The sequence below is a fragment of the Alnus glutinosa genome, chromosome 13 (genome assembly GCF_958979055.1).
Source record: "Alnus glutinosa chromosome 13, dhAlnGlut1.1, whole genome shotgun sequence".
NCBI lineage: Eukaryota > Viridiplantae > Streptophyta > Magnoliopsida > Fagales > Betulaceae > Alnus > Alnus glutinosa.
Genome location: NC_084898.1, coordinates 5,819,854 through 5,836,696, shown reverse-complemented (window position 1 = coordinate 5,836,696; position 16,843 = coordinate 5,819,854). Strand labels below are relative to the sequence as shown.

The 16,843-nt window shown below is 33.1% G+C and overlaps 1 protein-coding gene across 1 annotated transcript; it reads left to right on the top strand.

Annotated features, from left to right (window-relative positions):
• Positions 1 to 9,445: 9,445 nt before the first annotated feature.
• LOC133853835 (B3 domain-containing protein At2g33720-like) lies at positions 9,446 to 10,213 on the top strand. The gene has a single exon (XM_062289861.1). It carries the CDS (start codon positions 9,446 to 9,448, stop codon positions 10,211 to 10,213), a length of 768 nt encoding a protein of 255 aa, XP_062145845.1.
• Positions 10,214 to 16,843: the final 6,630 nt, after the last annotated feature.

Sequence of the window (16,843 nt, the reverse complement as noted above, 5' to 3'; positions counted from 1 at the left end):
AAACAATAAATTAATTCATATTAAAAAATTATGATAAAAAAACTTAATGGATTTTGATAGTTTACCACATCATATCCATATTATGACATATGTAACCTATACTATATATATATATGAGAAAAATACAATTTAGCCTCTCAAACTACCACATTTTATCTAGATGACCTTTCAAACTACTAAGGCTTGCACTCTGGCCCCTCAAACTACCAAAATTTTTGAAAAAAGTTCATTTTAATGAAATATTCCCATAATACCCCTGTCATGTGTTATTTTTCAATTAAAAATAAAAAAAATTCAAAAAAATTCAAAAAAATTCTTGAAAATTAAAAAAAAAATTAACAAAAAAATTAAAAAAAAAAAAAAAAACTACAATTTTTTTTTTTAAAAAAAAAAAAAATTACGATCGATCGAAGGACGTATTGCTTCTTTCTAGCATCGTCGTATTGCTTCTTTTCATCATTGATTTTTTTTTTTTTTCCTGGTACCAGTTGTCGCGCGCATGGAAACTGAATTAGGAGAGATGGTGACGAGTTTATTAAGGACTTCTTTCCCCTGAGTTATATATTAGAGCATTCCTAGTAGCTTCACAAAAATAGTTTTTTAGCTATTTTGGTGAGCCAATTTGATGAAAATCTTGAAAAACCACTCCCAGCAGCCTCACCATTTTAACCAAAAAAATTTGATGACTGAAATTACTAACCAAATTGGATGAGACATTTTCACTCAACAACCCACTCACCAAATTTTATTTCACCTTTCTCTCTCACATGATTAGCACACTTTTTTTCTTTTTTCTCTCATTTTCTTCTCTCATCTCCCATCTCTCACACGATAATGTCATTATTTCATGGATATGAATGATTTTTTGTAAAAAGATTATATAGAGAAAAAATAAATAAATATGAAAAAATTATTATTTAAATGGAATAGTGAATATTGACTAGTTAAAAAGATGAGGCTGCTGGGAAAATTTTAATAAAGTGGCTCATCCAGAATAGAAAAAAAATAATTTTTAATTATTTTGATGAGTAAAATTTGATGAGGTTAGTAAGAATGCACTTAGGAGAGATGGTGACGTGCACAACTTACCGCTGAGTTATAAGTTCTAAAGTTCTAAAGTTCAAATATTGCTTAATTTCTATTCTTTTTATATTGTTTTTCTATTCTTTGGAAGACGATTTTTTTTTTTTTTTTTTCAATATATATATATCCACAACAACTTAATTTGGGTAATTAAAGACAGAATTCTCTGTCAGCTCTATGATAGAATATATACCAAAATATTTTACCAACTCTACTAGTTGATATATTTTTTTTAATAAAGAAAAAAAATCTCCGTCTTTGATGTACGTACTAAAATGGTTTTCCTAGTATATACACCCTTTCTTGAGTCAAGTGAATTCCGGGAGCGAGAAGGATTGAGAGTTAAAATAGAAATCTTAGAGGAAATGTGATTTGTGTCATTATTTTGTACATTTATTTTGTATTATTTTTTCAAATCTATCACTAAATTTGTGGGACTCACATGTGAGTTCCACAAATTCAACGATAGATTTACACACCTCTCATACGGAAATGGACAAAAAATGTATAAGAGAATGAAAACAAACTTTTCTCTTGTTAGAAAAATGAGATATGATACTTTTATAACTTTTGTACAGCACTAAGAATTTTTTTTTGTTAAACTAACCATTAAATCTGTTTTTCCACTTATGGGTCCTACATATTCAATTGTTGATTTTAAAAAAAGTTGGTGGAGTTGCACCAGAGTTATATAGAAGTTATAAACGTAACATATCTCTAGAGAAATTGACACTTCAGGGATCCACTATATTCAAGAAACTCTCGTTCATACGGCTCTAATACTATATTTAGTAAGGAGATGAACACGTTAAGGAGTCTTTCGTGAGACCATAATATAATATTTTGAGACACAGCTTAATACAAAAGTTTGTTTATGGGTTCGGGCCAACTATGCTTTTTATGTTAACCATTAATTCACACTTGTGACATCTTTCTAATTTGGAATTCAATTTTTTTAAACTCACACGTGTATGAATAATGCTACATAACACACAAATATCCTACAAAACTAATGTGATAAGGTCTAATAGCATTTGAATAAACCCTTGTTATATATATATATTCTCCATATATTAGGAGATTTGATTTCAGAGATTTATTGTAATTATTTGATGGTAATCAAATCAATCAAATCACATTGATTGATTACCATATATATACTTATCTACTCAAATTCTCCTATAAATAGAAGTCTAATGTATTGAGAAAAGATCAAGCAATAAGAGTATAATATAGCTTTAGGACTTTATCCTGTTAATATAAGTCATAGACCGAATCACCTAAAATCTCTTCTCTCTAGTTTATTATTTTCGCTATATCTTTATTTGTCTAATGTATGGAGAAAAAAATCAAGCAATAAGAATATAATGTAACCATAGGACTTTATCCGATGGATGTAGGTCGTAAACCGAACCACGAAAAATCTCTTCGTTCTAGTTTATTATTTCCGCTGTTATCTTTATTTTCCTATGTGTTTATCTTTTCTTTCATATATATATATATATATATATATATTCCATGGCTATTAAACATTGCCACATTAGCTTTGTGAGATATTCGTGTGGCATATAACATTACTCTTTCACGTGTACCTATATATACTCAACACATAGAATAAAATAATTTTTTTTTTAAAAAAAAAAAAGGAAGAGGTTGAGAAAAATTATGGAAAGAAGAAGATAAAATAGATAATGATTTGTCCTAATTAGATTATGAACCATGACACATGCATAGAACTATAGAAGATGCATGAAACTCGACATCTCGCTTTCTCAATGTAAAATATAATCAAATTTTTGTATTCAATAACAAGTGATAAACTAGTTGCTTACTCATCTGCTCGTGTCCGTATTTTGTGCATGTGAGGATGCTTGCGCCGATTCCTATAGATGGATGGGTCTAAATCTCCATATACATGTATGTTAATTTCCTACTGATAATGACGTACTGCTGATCACTACATTACTTCTTGACAACTGGAGGATAAACGTGCATTTGTATTCCTATTAAGCAGATGATATGAGATGTAGTCATGTAGGGTTACCAACTTACGACAACCTTATTATTTTTTTTTTATGTTTAATCTGGAACATTACAAACTGTCAGCAAATTAACTCATTTTTGTACACGATTTGCAGTCAACTCTAGCTTCGATCAACTTATTTATAATTTCAGTTAACTATAAAATGTATTTTCTATTCAAAGTATTAAATGCATTAATTTAAAAGATCTACCTCGTTTATGTTAAGCCAAAATTTTCAAGTGTATAGAAAAAAAGATTGTACGGTATTTGTAATTGTACCCGCATTGGCTAGAGATAGTGATCGAGGTCAATCATAATTTAACTATAACTTGAGTGAGGGGGAATGATGCAGGAGAAAATCATACACAATATTTGAAGATTTGAAGATTATTTCTTGAATAAGATCAGCCAGAGAATATAAAGAATCGTACAAAATATTTGAAGAATATTTTTAATTTTAGATATATATATTTTTTTTCATTTATGGTAACTTTTCATTTATTGTTTAGGAAGTGATTTTGAGCCCGATTTGGGCCAGATTTTTGACAGCCTACTTATTTTATTTTGTATTTCGTTTTATTATGATTTTTGGGATTTTGCAATTTTTGGTAAAATTATGCTAAAGGTCGAATTTTAAACTATATTAGCCCGGCTTGTAGGCATTTTCCAACAGTTGTTGATTATTGATAATTTTATTGAATTCAGAGTTTGTTTATGTTTTTGGAGTAATTTTCTTGTTTTTTTCATTGCAAGCTGCTTGTTGATTAGCATGCAGAATAATCACTATTCTGCCCGGCGTCAATTGGTATCAAAGTTTCAACACTTTTCTGAGACTAGTTCTTCATTAGTTTCGATGGCTAGTGGTCGTGGTGGTCGTCGTGGGCAGGTTTCGAATGAGGAAGCTCTGCACCGTGATCGTAACGTTCATGATGTGATGATTGAGGATTTGCAGAGGCAAGTTGCAGAGTTAGCCCAGTGCCTAGCGGCACAGGAAGTCGACAATCGTGAGATGGAGAACTCCGATTCCAATTCCACCTTCGACAACCCGTATCACAATCTTGCTTCATACCGAGAACATCGTAGTCGGGATGAAGAATTTGTTGATGAAAGGTTCCAAGAAGACGAGTTCGTTGATGAGGAATTCATAATGGAGATGTTCATAATGATGTTGAAGATCCTTCACAATGATTCGTGGATTGTGATTCTCCACCAATTTATGATATTGATATCAAGGATGAAGATCTTATGGGAGATTCTTTGTCGTATGATCAAGAGAAAAAATCTGTAGTAGATTTAGTTTGGGTCTCTCCAACAATTTGTGATAACATCTATCCTGACGAAGATGATTTATTGAATGAGGTAAGTTTTCTGGTTAATGAAATAAAAATTATTGAAGAAAATAATGACTACCATGTGTTTGATGAAAGTCCACATAACGAGGGATTTCAGTTGAGTAATGAGGAAATTAGTTATGTTGATTTCATTAGGATTGAGAGATTTCTATCAAATCCACATAGTAATAAGTTGGATGTTGGCTTCGGCGTGTTAACTAACAATTTTAATTTTTGTGGTCAAGAAAGAATTGATAGTTCTTTGAAGACTTTTTTATGGAGCATGAATTGGAGAAAATAAATGAAAGACGTGAGAAGATTGATTTATCTCAATTTAATGTGAGGCTAGTCGTTGTGATGGGTTGCAACTTGTTTATCTTTTGGTTTCAAGTTACTTTGATATTAAGAAATACGGGATGGAATGAATTGATCGGCCATCCAAAAGATCGAAGTAAAGAAGATTCGGATTCGATGACAAATTCTTTTCAACCCGGTGAGACTGATGCAGGAGAAAATTAGACACAATATTTGAATATTATTTTTTGAATAAGATTACCCAGAGAATGGAAAGAATCGTACAAAATATTTGAAGAATATTTTTAATTTTAGATATTTTTTTTTCATTTATGGTAACTTTTCATTTATTGTTTAGGAAGTAATTCTGAGCTCGATTTGGGCCAGATTTTTGACAGCCTACTTATTTTATTTTGTATTTCGTTTTATTATGATTTTTGGGATTTTGCCATTTTTGGTAAAATTATGCTAAAGGTCGAATTTTTAACTATAGCCTAGCTTGTGGACGTTTTTTAACCGTTATTAATTATTGATAATTTTATCAAATTCAAAGTTTATTTTAATTTTAGGATAATTTTTTTATTATTTTTTTTTTAATAAATTACTTGTTGATTAACCTCCAAAATAATCACTTTTTTACCGAGCGTCAGATAAGTGAGTTAGCTAGCTAGTGGCGGCTATTTGCTTGTGTCAAATTCACTGGAACTATCGCTTTCAATCTAGGCCGGAATTCAAACATGCCAATTCTTCGCTTGTGTCGGACTTTTTGTTGAAGGCAGCAAGATATAATTAAAGGCAAAAACCGCACCGCCACTCCTTTTCGTTTGATTATGACATGTATTACATAAATAAATAATATTAATTTATGATATTTGAGATTGGAAATTGCATATTGCATGGCCATGAACCAATAAGTCAATAAAGCACTTGTACGTGACAAACAAAGACTGTTGTTAAAAGAAAGAGCGCCACTCTGCATTGCATTGATTGCAATATGCATATTATATAATACAACAACAAAAGAAAAGAAAAGAAAAGAAAGAGTTATCTCCATATTTGTATTTTTAATATAATAAAAAAAAAAAAATCACACACCCGAACAAGTCATAAATCAAAAGTAAAGAGGAAGATCTAATATTAGTCTTAGGAACAAATTTATCTATTCATCTTCCATGTGGGTGTGTAGAGAGGACATTCAGAGATTGAACAGACCAACCCAAAGGAGGTTTCTGGGATGGCTGGAGTGTAGAGGAGAAACGCCTAGGAAGTCTTTTAATAAGGGTTTCTTTTATTTGGCAGGGACGATTCCCAGGTTCTTATGTGGGTGGCCACCAGTGGCCATTCACAACGATTAGATTTTTTTTAAGTAATTTTGATTCAATTTCAATAAATGCAGATAATTTTTTTTTTTGACATGTCCGCACAAAAGGGGGAGGGGGATTTAAACTAGTGACTTCCGCTTCATGAGTGGTGGTCCCCAACCAATTGAGCTACCATTCGAAGACAATTAAGACAAATATTTTATCACCAAACTAAAGAATAAAAATAACTATTCTATTATTAGTCTTAAGGAACAAATTTATCTATTCATCTTCCATGTATGTGTGTGTGTAGAGACTGACATTCAGAGATTGAACAGACAACTTACGCAAAAGCAAAACGATTTTAGACGCGGGCTGGGTGTTGTTTGTGCCAATGGAGAAGAACCAAAGACAGGTGAGAGCTAGCTTTTGCTCTTTTTGCCTCGACTTTAAATTCTGGTCACGAGAAGTCAATGGCGGTTGCATGCATCATGAATTAATGGGTTCTTCCAAAAAATCAATATTTAAATAAAAGAAGTTGTGGACCAAGTAAGGTGGCTATGTTAAAAAAAATTCTATTTTGTTTTTTTTTTTTTCAAAAAAATATTAATAAGGTAAAAACACAAAAATAATTTTCCCTTTAAGTTACATCAAAATACCTTTTTTTTTTTTAAAAAAAAAAAAAAAAAAAAAAAAAAACACCCAAAAATACATTTAAACGATGGAAACCGACTTTAACATAAATTGAAATTAATTAAAAAGTATGACTACTATTTATATAGAAATTAAAAGTTTGATTATGACATGATTAATTTATGATTTTTTTTTTATATATAGATGCGATTGAAAAGTACAAGCAAAGGAAAGAAAATACAAAATTCCTAAACAACAGAGTTATTCAGATCTGGATCATGCGCAACACTGACAAACTGTGTAGTAGTGGAATAAGTTGATGAGGGAAGGGGGGGAATGCTGCTTGACGAAAATCGAGCTGCGGCCCATTGTGCCACATAATGTGCACCGAAGTTTGCACTTCTATTGACTTTCCGAGCTGACCAAGAAGAATCAGGGGGGAACATGTCTAGCGTTTTGCGAATTATGTCAGTGATACGCCAATCCTGAACAATAGATGGCTCTTGTAAAGTAAGGATAACTACCTGAGAGTTGTGACGTCGTTAAAAGAAAGAATAGTGTTTTTAGTGCATAAAGGTTAGTAACTCTAAAATGCAGTAGCAGCAGATTTTTAACTATTTTTCTTATATTTAGGGAACAAAATTATTTTTTATTTTCCTATAAAAAAATATCCCACAATAGATTCTCTTACTTTTCTCTATATCAATTAAATATTATTTTTTTACTCTTATTTTATTCTTTTTCTCTCTTTCTTACTTTTTCTCTCTTCCCTGTATCAATTAATTATACTTCTTTTATATTAAAATAATACATAGGGAATGAATAATAGACATGTATACATTGAGAATCACTATTCATTCCCAACCCCTCATCTAAATATAGGGCATCTGCTGTGGGAGATTTTTTGATGTTTTTCATAAAATTTTTCCTAAATATAGGGAAGGGAACCAATATAGGGTAATTGCTACTAGTGCTCTAATAGTTAAAAAAAAAAATTTCTGGCTCTTTTTTGTTTGTTTTATTTTTTTGAAAAAAAAAAAAAAAGAAAAAGAAAAAGTGAAAAGGTAAAAAGGTAAATTGTTTAAGCTTAACGCCGGTCAAATAATAAAGAAGGCCTTCAACAATTTGCGATTTTGGATTTCTTCAATTCTTCTTACATAATATCTTCTTAATAGTCTTCAACCATTCAAATTAATTACTTAGTTATTTGTTTTTTTTAGAGCACGAGGAGCGAGAGGTATGTAATCAAACTTTTACATTAATTAAGCTTTTATATATTTGTTTATAAATATATATATAGTTTTTGGTACACATTTTAATTATATGAAATAATAATTGTATTTACCTAACATTACGGTGAACATCAATAACTCTAGTTCCAATCAAAAATTCTCTAAATTAACAAGTTAGGCATGACAAAATAAATTGTAAATTACATTTATATGTTTTAAGTAATAGTTAAATTTTGTTAAATTGTTTATTTATTCCGTTAGTTATATTCTTTAATATTTTAAATTAATTTTGTTCAACTTTAATTAATTTTTATTCTAACAAAAAAAAATTCTTGCCCCTCCTAACTAAAATTCTGACACTGCCATTGTATATATATGTTTGAGTCCGACAATTGACCGGGAAGAGAGAAAATAATAGGGAAAGAGAGAGAAAAGAGTGTTGGGTTATAAGAATGACCTCACAATCTTCTTACCTCACAATCTTATATTCTCTTCTCTCTCTTTCTCCGGTTAATTGTATAGAGGACGCAATAGAGAAAAGAGAGTGTTTTGTAGCCTCTACAAGAAACATAAGATTGTCCAGAATGGCTCCAAAATACAAACCCACCCACGTTTATTCTCTTTTCTCTCTCTTTCCGGCCAGTCAATGGTTTCGATCACCTTATATATAACGAATTGAATGCTTCTTTTACGTACAGAGATAATGGCCTCACAATCTTATAAAAAAATATAAGATTGTCGAGAATGGCTCCAAAATTCAAACCCACCCACTTTTATTCTCCTTTCTCTCTCTTTCCAGTCAATAGTTTCGATAAACTTATAGCGAATTGAATGCTTATTTTAATCTGTAAAATCTCTAATAAAAGTGGTCCTTACAAGTTAAAATCACTCAAAAAAGTGCGCAATTGCTATGGCCTTTGCCCTTGGGTGAGTATAACCTGCATGCATGCACACATTATTGATCGTGCAAAGTACATGGGATTGTGATTATCTCTTCTATTTTAGTAAGAGCATATTTTTATCCTACAGAGCATGTGATAATTTCATCAATTTTTATTTTTATTTTTTTAATAATGATTGATTCAAGGATTAGTTTGGAGTACTGTCATATCAGTATTATAGGATAATCGTAAAATAAAAATATAATTTTTACCATTACTCTTTTAGTAATATATTTTTATTTATTTGTTTTGAAAAAACATGGCGCTATTAAGATGCAAATTTGCTTATCTATATATATATAAAAAAAAAAAAAAAAAAAAAAAAAAAAAAAAAAAGATGCAAATTTGCTTACTACTTTTGGCTGTACACGAGGACTGTTGTCGCTCTGCGTTTATAAATTCCATAAAATAAAAATATTACATACAACAACCTTATCTTACTGCCCAATCGGCTGGTGTGGCATTACTTTTTATCGGCAAAACTTTATTGATGCGACATGCAGATGCCTACTCCAAGATATAAAAGTCGCACTCCCCTCACACCTTTCTCTTCCAAAAAACCACAAACTTTCTTAATTTCTTTCTTGGTTTTTTTTCGGTCTGATCGATGCAGGCTTCTCTACGACCCTCCCGCCAACCCAGTGGTTCTCACACTTTGCCAGAAGGAAACGACGATGAAAATAGAGAAGTTTCACTGGACAAGGCAACAAATGAGAGCAGTTCCTCCTTTCCTGAATGTAACGAGAAAAAACCCATCTTCCATAATTTTATGGGTCTTCAAGAGAGCGATGATCAAGCTGATCAAGTCGGTGAAGCTGATGAAGGGCTTGGTCAGATCACCAAGAGCCAACATGGATCGGAGGAGATATCGTTGGAATTGAAGGTCGGTTGCGCTTCTTACACGACCAAAAAGAGAAAAGCAAAGGAAAACCTCCTTGCTTGTAGAATCAGAAGAATGAAACTTAGTTGCCGTGAAGTTAGAAGAGAAGAGATGCGTTGCGGTGTTTCCTTGGAGTTGAAGCTGGGCGTTGATCCCTGGGTTATCAAGAAGACGATCGAGACAAGCGATCTCGGGCATTTGTCGAGGCTCTTGTTCGCAAGGGATGGGGTGAAGAAACATATCTTACTCCTGTGGGATGCAAATCGCATTGAAAGCTTACATGAAGGGGTGCAAGTTTGTGTTTGGGATTGTGATACCAAGTCTGAACATCAATTGGTGTTCAAACGATGGGCAAGTAATGGGAGCTATGTTCTCATTGGAAAATGGAAAAAGGAATTTGTGGAGAGGAGGGTCCTGAACAAGGGTGACGAGATTGGACTTTATTGGGATGAAACCAATTCAAGATTTAATTTTAGCATTCTCAAGCGGGCTTGAACGTGTCTGTTTTCTGTTACTTATGTAGAAAGAGAAGCAATTGTCTCTTAATTTGCAGTTTCGTGTTGCTGCTGTTGCATGTAGTTTGGGTGAAGCTTGTTTTTGTCTTTTGCTGATGCAGTAGTTTGTCTCTTGCATGCTTTATGTTGTAGTTCTGTTTTGCTACTGGTTTCGATCAGTACGTAGTTGTACGTGTGGTTTTCTTTTGGTGAGATCCAGTCTTTAATGGAGTGATTTAATGTTTGGTGTTTGGTTATAAAAGTTTTAATTCATCAAAAAAAAACTTTCTCTTTCTCTTTTGGTATTTGGTTATAAAAGTTACAGAAGGTGAAGGTGGGCAATGGATCTCCACTTCTCTTTTTCGTTTCTCTCTCTCTCTCTCCTTTTTTATTTTATTTTATTTTATTTTTTAAAATTTTAAATTTTTTATTATTATTATTGTTTTAATATTTTGGACATAATTGGTACGTCGCATGAGGACTTGGAATAATTGAAGTGAAATCCTGCAAAACTATATACTAGAAGATTTCATTAAAGTTTCTAATTGCCTCTATATATATATATATATAGAAGCAGCGCGCCCATAACAAAACCAGGAACACGGGAGAACATGTCCTGAATACTCTGGAATTGAATCTTCGTATCGTCCTGCAACTGTGTTTGTTCACCTCTTCCTGATGAAAATCGTGAGCCTGCAAAGTTTATATATATACAAGGATAAAAATATCATCAAGGAAAAGCTGAAGCATGTAGTTTTGTATAAATTAATCTGCGTTGCTTTTGCCGCTTGTTACAAGCTAGGAAAGACCTACAAATCCTAGTGCATGTGAACGCGCGGGTACGCGCGTTAAGAGCACAAATATTATGCCATATTTGGGACTACTTTTCTATTGATGCATGATTTTTCGAAAACAAATGTCCCATCAATAATGTTTTTCTTTTTTAAAAAAAAAAAATTTTATTTTATGTAAGTACGAATTCTCATTCAACCGGAAATGATACAAACATTAGAGTAGAGGGGTGGGTTCCCCAACAATAACCCAAATTTGAAAAAGTATTACCAACGTGAAGAGTAACATAATAACCCAGAGGGAATGGTGAGTTTTCAGTTCCCAAAAGAATTGAAAATGTTCTGACTCTATTTACTTTGAACAAAGCCAAGGCTTGGTCCGCACAAGGCGGATTAAAGACCAAATCAGTGGTGAACAGGGGCATGACTCATGTAGAAGACTTCAACCTGGTCCAAAACAAACCCTTTGAGAGGGTTGGGTGGCCACTAATCTGGATATGGAAGATGATTGGCACCACAAATAACAGAACAAAACTTCCAGTGAACGGATCTCCAAAAGTGACCATAACCCAGCAAAGAAAAATACAGATAAGGAAAAAGATAAAGCAGAAACCTATCACAAAGCATCGGAGGTGAAGAAACCCTGCCGAAAATCGTTCTTGGTAGCAGATAGCGGTGTGAATCAGCGCGCTCAGTGTCCAGATTTGGCGCGTGGGCTGCACGCTCCAACGCCGGAGGGCCGGGCAATGAAACGGCTGACAGTGGGTTGAAGGGGGAAGTGCCGTGGTTCCGATGGAGTGAGTCGCTTGGCGGAGAGGCATTCTGAAGTTAGTAGATCTAAGGTGAAAAACTTCAGATCTAAGAACTTCAAAATACCGGGGGATCCACGGCCATGAACGGGAGGAGGGGCTAGCGATAAATCTAGCAAGAAAAGTATCACAAACGCATTTTTGTGCATATTTGTAAACATAAATTTCTCCCATAACTGACATGAAATGGGCTCACTGCATGGGTTGTTTAACGCTGACAATTATACTTATTAAGTTGTGGACTTATGAATTTTTCTTATAAAACAATTATGTTTTACAGATTAGCTAGCTCTAGAGTAAAGGCTGGAGGTAGGGGTGTGCATGGGGCGGGGCGGTTTTTCGCCTTTTTTGGCCCCGCCCCGCACCTATGCGGGTTGGAAATTTCCAACCCGCAAACCGCACTTAATAAAGACAACCCGTGCTGGGCGGGTTCGCACGGGGCCGGGCAGGTATTTTGAGTGGCATTTACGTAATTTTGATTTACTTTGTAAAAAATAAAAATTTGAAAAAATACTGGTTTTCTTAATAAAAAAATTAAATTCATATTATTTTTTCACAGAATCTTATGAATGCAAAGTCAGATTTTTAGGGAATCCACTCTGTTTCATTAAAGAAAAAAATTATAATTTCAAAGCTCTTTAAATTTAGTCCTTCAACATGTTGACACATATCTTTCAATCGTTCCTATTTCTATACAAGAATATTTTCCATGGAATTAGCCTTGTAAACTAAACTAAAAGCCCTATTAATTATAAGATAAAATTCTAAGAAACATGATTTTTTTTTTCTCCTCTGTGCGGAACGGGGCGGGGACCCGCATTTTTTAAAAGGCTAAACCCGCAACCTGCTCCGCCTTGCATAAATTCCTCAAATTAAGACCCTAACCCGCAAAAAAACCTGAAAACCCGATCCTCTGCGGGGCGGGGCGGGGATTGCGGGTTTTGCACACCCCTAGCTGGAGGTGCATGTTTAGTGGCAAACCTAGTTGTTTTCAAGAGATCGATTTAGTGGTTAATCCAAGTCTTGATGGTATTTAGCGCTCTGACTATGCATCTATAAAGATATTGAAAAAAGAAGAAGACATTTTTGTTTATTTTTGTTGTTGTCAAGTGATAAAGAGGAGTTAGATGTAATATTCAAGATATATTGTTCATAATTAAATAATCTGAGCGAGGGTGTTACACATAGTACTTATTCAAATTTATCATTTATCATTTAGTTAAAGCCTTTTTTTTTTACCTCTTTCACACAAGGATCTAATTAACTTTTCATTGATTAATTGTTGAATTTGACTTAGTTAAGTAATTACTTAACAATGCATTAATTCATATTACATAATGAAAGTGCCATGCGCCTATCGAGAAGTCACAACAAACTACCATTTTAGCTTGGGCACAAGAAAATACCTTGTGATATATTTTTTGTAAGAAATATAATAAAGCTATTGTCAAAATTAAAGTATACTGTCCTTTCAGAAAATGTTTCTTCAATTTCTTTTTCATCTCAATGTGATCACAATTATTTTTACTCAAACTTTGAGTTTTATGCGTACATACCGCCGCTTCGATATTGTAATTTTAAAAGCCGCATGATATTTGGAAGGACAAAATGAAGACTTTAGTCCTCCTCCTCCTTCTTCTTCTTCTTCTTCTTCTTTCTTTATTATTATTATTATTATTATTATTATTATTATTGTTTTAATATTTTGGACATAATTGGTACGTTGCATGCATGAGGACTTGGAATGACAGAAGTGAAATCCTGCAAAACTAAATACTAGAAGATTTCATTAAAGTCTCTCTTATTAAAACTCAAAAGTGGTCCCTCTCACGCTCCTATTGTAGAAGTCGGCAGTCGTACTCCGATTCCTACCACCAAGACATGCACAGCTCTTCCTCACTCCAACGGCGCACTCCGGTTCCTTTTTTTTTTTCCTCTTTCACACAAGGATCTAATTAACTTTTCATTGATTAATTGTTGAATTTGACTTAGTTAAGTAATTACTTGACAATGCGTTAATTCATATTACGTAATGAAAGTGCCATGCATTTGATCGATCGAAAAGTCACGACAAACTACCATTTTAACTTGGGCACAAGAAAATACTTTGTGATATATTTTTTGTAAGAAATATAATAAAGCTATTGTCAAAATTAAAATATACTGTCCTTTCAAAAAAATGTTTCTTCAATTTCTTTTTCATCTCAATGTGATCACAATGATTTTTACTCCAACTTTGAGTTTTATGCGTACATACCACCACTTCGATATTGTAATTTTAAAAGTCGCATGATATTTGGAAGGACAAAACAAAGACTTTAATTAATCCCTATAACATTACTCAAAAGATTAATAAGTGTTGTTAGGAATACCACAATTTTTACTACAAGTTCTTTCAAATTGAGGTTCTTAGAACAGTTTTCGGTATGGTGTGACAGCTCGCTTTACGATGTTCTTCACGTCCCACGATCGTGACAAAACAAATAATGTCAAGAGAACACACCGGGGTTGTTTGTGGATTTCACTTCGATGCCTAAGTTAGTCTCTAAGAAAAAAGTATGCCCAAACACAATAATTCAATCTTAAATTTATATATGGTGTAGAAGCTTATTTATAGTATGCCCACTTGACAACTTGACCTAATATTTAATTAGAGTTCCATCAGTGGGCCAATGTTGGCTTGGAGGCCCGTAAGGGCTGTAACATTTTTGAATGGGATGATTTGAGTTGGATTATTCCCAACAGAGTTATAATTAATAGTCCATAATGATGAAATAGTTAATTAATTAGTTAATAACTGACTCGTCAACCATATACTCAATCATTAGTTTGTAAGGTGATTTTAATCAAATGTATAATACCCTAAGCATTTTCAAGATTAATACATAGGAAAACACTCGAGCTTTTTGCCGCGAAGTTAGAAGAGAAGAGATGCGTAGCGATGTTTCATTGGAGTTGAAGCTAGGCATTGATCCCTGGGTTATCAAGAAGACGATCGAGACAAGCGATCTCGGGCTTTTGTCGAGGCTGTTGTTGGGAGCGGATGGGGTGAAGAAGCATATCTTAACATAGTCTAAAGTTGATTTGAATCGATGTGAATTGTGGGAGGTGTAAATTGGCTGCATGAATTGAAGTTAAGCCATATTTTATGTGGGAAAAGAATTAACAAAGTTTAACTAGTATTGTTGGTTTTCCTGATCGATATTTGGCTTCACACAACTGTAGTATAAGCAGAATGTTTGAGGATTATATATATATATATATATATATATATATATATATATATATATTAAGTATATATGTTTCAAGTTGTGAAGATGAAGGTGTGAAAACGAAATTTGGTGCGGAAGAAGTTAAAAACATATAGAACTACCAATTTTCTAGCGAGAGAGAGAGAGAGAGAGAGAGAGAGAGAGAGAGAGAGAGAGAGAGAGAGAGAGAGAGAGAGAGAGAGAGAGAGCCCCCAACAAAAATATAGAACTACCAAACTACTAAGAGTATTTGTTTTTCCTCTTATGTCATACATATAACATAAGTGTACGTGATCCTTTAGAAAAAGCGTGGCAATATTTGAAATACACTTAATTGTTCACATATATATTCCCCTTTTATTCTGTAATCGAATTACTAGGCCAAGTTTCAGTTAATTGATTCAGGTTCTCATTCCAATTTCCACCCAATAAAACAAACCTCCCCAATTCAAATTAAAGTTTGAATAACAAAATATAAATATATTTGAATACATCAAAAACTAATTCATCATAGAAGCATGTTATGCAACAAATGGTGTTAATTGAAATGAAAAACTAGCTAGAGTTAATAGTACATAAATTAAAGCTACTACCATATATAGCCTAAGAACCTCCAAAATAATATCAGATTTAATTTTACTCCATTTTCTTTTTCCTTTTCTTTTTCGAAAAACTTAAAATTAGATTTGAACAGTTAAAAAAAATTGTACAAAATACAAAAACCAGAACCCATCTTAACATCAGGCGCGTTTGATTCCATCACCACCCTCACTTTCTCTTTCTCTCTCACAGGCCAATCAAAAATCCACATCAGTTGGACCCCCACCATAAAAGACTCCACGTGATCCAGAGGAAAAGGCTGGAAATTAAACCTACTCCTCCGAGGATATTGGCCACACAATCTTCACGCTTTGGCTCCAACACCTGCTTTTTGGAATTTCTGACCACCCATTCGCTGACGTCACCACCGCAATAAACGCCTCCGTGGCGTCAACCCTCCTCAGGTCCCACCCGGCTTTTCTCAAGCGGGCTTGATTATGGTTATTAGTTCCATTCGTGTCTGTTTTCTGTTTACTAATGTAAAAAGAGCAGCAAATTGTCTCTTAATACTTAATAGGCCCTCACAATTAGTAAGTATTTTTGCATTGTTTTATTTTGTGTTGGGTGTATTATTGAGAATTTCATCCTTTTTCGGTTTTAAGACCATCCTTGTAATATTTTTCATTTATTCAATCAGAAAATAAATGCATTATTTTTTAAAGGAAAAATGGAAATTTAATCCATGTGGTTTTACCAATTTGTAATAGAGTAATGTTATACATCAGCTTATCTCCCAAAGCCGACATGGCGTAGTCTCCCATTGCATTTGTTACTTTGGTTGGGGAGACTACCGCATGGGCACATAGGCTCTGGGGATGGGGATTAAGAGGACTACTCTTTACAATAAGTTTCCTCGTGGTTTTAAAATGTTTTGAAAGCTCAGTATGATATATTTAAAAACAATAAATTAATTCATATTAAAAAATTATGATAAAAAACTTAATGGATTTTGATAGTTTACCACATCATATCCATATTATGACATATGTAACCTATACTATATATATATATGAGAAAAATACAATTTAGCCTCTCAAACTACCACATTTTCTCTAGATGACCTTTCAAACTACCAAAGCTTGCACTCTGACCTCTCAAACTACCAAGGCTTGCACTCTGGCCTCTCAAACTACCAAAATTTTTGAAAAAAGTTCATTTTGATGAAATATTCCCATAATAC

Coding starts and splice junctions, on each gene's coding strand:
- LOC133853835 (XM_062289861.1), top strand. CDS start 9,446: ATGCAGGCTTCTCTACGACCCTCCCGCCAACCCAGTGGTTCTCACACT.